A 4,919-nucleotide genomic window follows, 5' to 3' on the forward strand; every position below is an offset into this window, starting at 1 on the left:
CGGTGGAACCCCGTCTGGCGCCCGGAGGTGTTATTTCTTGGAGAAGGACATGGTGTTGGGAAGCATAGAGGGACAGCCAGCGAAAGAGAGGAAGACCCTCATCCAGGAGAATTGATAACAGTGACTGCCACAGTGGGCTCTTGTGTGTCAGGAAGTGTGAGGATGGTGCAGGATAGAACAGGGTTCCAATCTTTTGTTCTTAAGGCTGCTATGAGTTGTACTCAACTCCACGACACATATCAAAACCAACAGAGATTAGTGAAATGTAGGAATATCAATGAATTTCATAAAATATTTCTTTGCTACCCTCTGTAAATTCTTTTGGCCTATGTGCAGCAGCACAGTGATTAAAAAAAATCTATGCTGTGAAGACAACATATTGAGATTATTTCCTGTTCTTCTTCAGCCTAATCGGAATATTCATTCATGTTGTTAAGGGCTGTCAAGTAGACTCTTAACTCACAGCAGATGTAACTACAGCAACATGAAACTCTGGCGGATCCTGCACCATCCTCACAATCCCTGCTCTGTACAATCTCTGTTCCTGTCACTGTGCCAATCCATCTCATGGAAGAGGAGTTTTCTCTTTTGTGGGTCATCTTTACTAAGCACTTTTCTAAAACTCCTTTTCCAGAGTCAAATAAATAAGACTGAAGAAGAATTGATTAAAAAATATAAATAATTGATGCCTTTGAGTTGTGGTACTGGTGAAGAATATACCACGGACTGCCAAAAGAGCAAACAAATCTGTCTCGGATGAAATAAAGGAAAAAGTGCTTCTTAGAAACCAAGATGATGAGATGCATTAGGCATGCTATTCAGACTGGTACTTCCCCCTAAGTTTGCCACACATATCCTCTGCTGCTGTGTTATTATGGGCATTGGAGTGAGAACCAACTCATAACTAATCCTCTAGATATTCAGAAGTTGCAAATTGCACAGGAGCAGCTGGTGGACTCAACCTAGTTGCGTCTGGGTTGGCAGCACAACTCCTTACCATTAAGCCACCAGAGCTCCCCAGAGTCTCTTAAATATTGTTTTGTTTTGGTTTGTTCTTTTCTGTTTTGTTTTGTTTTTTTAATTCAAATTGTCTATTTTTCATCATTTCTTGTCTCAGGTCTTAGGTTTAGATGTTTGCCTCCACATATGGTAAGATAGAAAGATGTTGTTAGATGCCATCAAGTTGAATACAACTCATAGTGACCCTGTGAACAAAAGATCTGAACCTAGTCCTGTCCTGTGCCATCCCCACACTTCCTGACACAAGAGCCCATTGCAGCAGTCACCTTGTCAATCCACCTGGTTGAGGGTCTTCTTCTCCTTTGCTGACCTTCCACGCTCCCTAACATCCTCATTTCAACTAACTTCCAATCTGGACTCTACAACTACTATATCTAACTTCTTTCTTTAGTGTTCATAGGGTTTTCCAAAGCCTTTTATTTAGGAAGTAAATGGCCCATCCTGCTTCCTAGTCTGTCTTAATTAGGGAGCTATTTGAAATATGCCTAACTATCCTATTGCAAGGATATAGCCTTCTTTAAAATCAAGAAAGGTATATGCTGGTGTTATAGCTTTTCTCCAGACCTATACAATCTGTATGCTGAGCAAATAATTGAGAAGCTGGACTCTATGAAGAAGAATGTGACATCAGGGTCAGAGGAAGGCTCATCAACAATCTGTATTATGTAAATGACACAACTTTGCTTATTGAAAGTGAAGAGGACTTGAAACATTTGCTGAACTTGAAACATTTACTACAGAAGATCAAAGACTACAGCCTTCAATATAGACTGTTGTTGTTATGTGCCATTGACTCACTTGCAATTTATGGCAACCCTATGTACAACAGCTCTGAAATCTGCCCTGTCTTGAGCCAGTCTCACTGAATCTGATACGCCTAATCCCAACACTCCAGTTACTGGGTCAATCCATCTCATCTGAAGTCTCTCTCCTGTGCTGTCCATCCACACTTTCAAACATAATGTCCTTCTCCAAGGGCTGATCCCCCTGGCCATGTGCCAAAGTATGTGATATGGAGCTTCAAAAACTTTGCCTGCAAGGAGAAACTTGCTTTCACCCTCTCCAAGATAGACCTCCATGGTATGCTCAACACTCTTCTCCAGCACCACAACTCAAAGGCATCAATTCTTCTGTCGTCCTTAGTTATTGTCCAGTTCTCTGATTCATTGCATATAATTGTGAAGACCATAGCCTCAGCACTCTGGAGAGGTCCCTGACAGCAGACTTCTCCAAAGCAATTCTTCTTTTTATTTCCTGAATGCTGGTACCACGAGTGATGATTGTGGAGCTGAACAAGCTGAAATTGTTAACAACCTCAATCTCTTCTTCATCAATTATGGTGCTAACAATTGGCCCAATATGGATTATATCTCAATATCAAGAAGACAAAAATCTCCCCACCAGACTGATAAGCAACATCATAGATGGATAAAAGACTGAAATTGTCAGCAATTTTATCTTGCTTAGATCCACAGTCAACATTCTTGGTACAGCAGTCAAGAAATCAAAAGATATGTTGCATCAGGAAAATCTGCTGGCAGAGACCTCTTCAAATTACTGACAAGCAATGATGTCAGCTTAAAGACTAAGGTGCACCAGATCATGGTCTTTTCAATCACTTACTATGCATCTGAGAGCTGGACAGACAATGAGTAAGGATAACAGAAAAATGTCATGATGCCTTTGAGTTTTAGTGTTGGAGAAGACCACTGAAAGCACAATGGACTGCCAAAAGAACAGACAAACCAGTATAAAATAAAATTTTTTGAAAAAATAAGTAAATAAACAGATACGTCTTGAAAAAAGTTAAGCTGGAGTGGTTCTTAAAGGCAAGGATGGTGCAGCCTCATCTAACAAGTTTGGGCATAGCTATTCCTCGGGAGATATCATGCTTGGTCAGATGGAAGGTCAGTGAAAGAGAGATCTCAATTTTCAACATGATGGATTGACACAGTGACTTCAGCAATGGACTCAAGTATGTCAGAGATTATGAGGACGGCACAGGATAGGGGAGTGTTCAGATCTGCTGTTCATAGGATCAGTCTAAGTTGTACTCGACTCGATAGCACGTAACAACAACAATCCTGTCCTGTGTCATGATATGAAAATGATACAGTGCAACAATGAATGAATGAGAACCCAAAATCTCTGCAAATGTTCATTAAAACTAATAAAATTTAATAATAATTTAAAAAAATAATAATAATTTCAAGTCAGGCTAGGAAGACCTTGGACTTGAGTTTGTGTGGGTTTCAGGATGTCCCTAATAGTTTCCAAGCTTTCCACATTATCTGAAGACATACTTCACATAAGGAAATCCTAAGCAACAAAATCACAGGCGATTCTGAGGAAGCTAATCATTTCTACACCTTTTTAGGTAAAATGAGCAGGTTGTAATCACCTTCAAGAAAGCAATGCCAAATATGCACAGTGTTATGATTATATCAAACTGATTACACAGAAAGTATCTTTCATTTAGACTCCCAGATGGATCCACAGAAGGACTATTAGCTAAACTTGGGGGAGTAGAAAGATCTTGTCTATGACTAGCCAGCCTGCTAAAGCCCGATCCCACATATTCTTAACTGGTGCTCACAGTGGCCCTGAACTTGGCAGTGTGTGTTTGTCATTCCTGCAGAGATGCTGGAGAACCTGGGGGTTATCATCTGAAAGGGAAGGTACAGACCTTAGCCGTGGAGTTAAAACCATACCTGTTAGCATGCCTTCATCCACTACACAGCTGCCATCAATCAGAATGGCATCACATGGCATTTGTACTTTGTTCCCTGTCAAAATTAATAAATCTCCAGGCACCAGGAAGCGTGATTCCAGCTCTTGGACTTCTGCTGGAAGTATGAGGAGACAGAAATCAAGTCAGGTTTTTTTCTCCACCAAAACACAAGAACTGTCAAACTTGATCAATGGAAAAGCAACCAAGGCAATGAATGAGAAAGGAGGGGGTGAGACATTCCCTTACACTGACTCAGAATTTAAAAGCAATCGAAAAGAAAATGCTAAATTCAATTATGTAAAAAATAAATTGTTTGCATAGTAAAAATAAATGAAAAGTTCAGAACATATTTGAAATTAAAATACAGGCAAAAGAAAAACATTCTTAACATACAGAGTTAATTTAGAAAGTGATATGCAACAAATAGTTGTATAACTGAATTGCTAGAGATATTAACAGATACTAATCCTCCAAATGCAAATTCCTAATCACTTTGAACTAAGAGAAATGCAGAGTTGTTATTTCCTTCTCCCCTTCTGTCTTTCCATTCTCCCATCCTTTTTCTGTCCTTCCTTCTTTCCCGCCCACCTGACTGACTACTTACATGCCTTTTCTAGTTTTCCCTTCCTTATTCAATCAAGAAGCTGTCAGGTGGAATTGAACACAATAAGCATCCATTCAAAGAGGCTGTTTGGGGTGAGAAGCGTGGGGCGCCAACCCCATACCATTTGACAAGGACCCCTATGGTGACAGTCGTCTGGTGTGAATGTTGAGATGGGAGCAGTGTGACAAGGCTGTCCTTAAAAGCCTTCAACAGTGACCTTGAATGTTGATCAGAACTGTAACAGTATGAGAACTGTGTCTCCACAAAGCAACACAGTAATAAAAGACTGGTTACATCTAGGTAAGATTGATGCAGTTAGTAAGTGTATTAATGCTAAGTGACAGACAGGTTTCTTACTAAATAAAGAAAACAAACGTGATTGAACTACAAGGAGCCTGTTGTTGTTATGTGCCATCGAGTCGTTTCCGACTCATAGCGACCCTATGCACAACAGCTCTAAACCCTGCTCTATCCTGCACCAACCGCACCGCCTCTGACACACCCATCCCTATTACCCCAGTCACCGAATCAATCCATCTCATAGAGGGTCTTCCCCTCCTGCGC

General features: G+C 40.5%; 1 protein-coding gene across 1 annotated transcript in view; it reads right to left on the minus strand.

The window, feature by feature from the left end:
• The window catches only part of ATP13A4 (ATPase type 13A4), a 136,801-nt gene that overhangs the window by 100,351 nt on the left and 31,531 nt on the right, over positions 1–4,919 (minus strand). The window contains exon 2 of the mRNA XM_006898540.1: positions 3,732–3,866. Within this exon, the coding sequence (XP_006898602.1) occupies positions 3,732–3,866 (135 nt within the window). The remainder of the gene's footprint in view (positions 1–3,731; positions 3,867–4,919) is intronic.

The sequence above is a fragment of the Elephantulus edwardii genome, unplaced genomic scaffold (assembly GCF_000299155.1).
Source record: "Elephantulus edwardii isolate Elephantulus edwardi_28Jun2011 unplaced genomic scaffold, EleEdw1.0 scaffold00232, whole genome shotgun sequence".
NCBI classification, from domain to species: domain Eukaryota; kingdom Metazoa; phylum Chordata; class Mammalia; order Macroscelidea; family Macroscelididae; genus Elephantulus; species Elephantulus edwardii.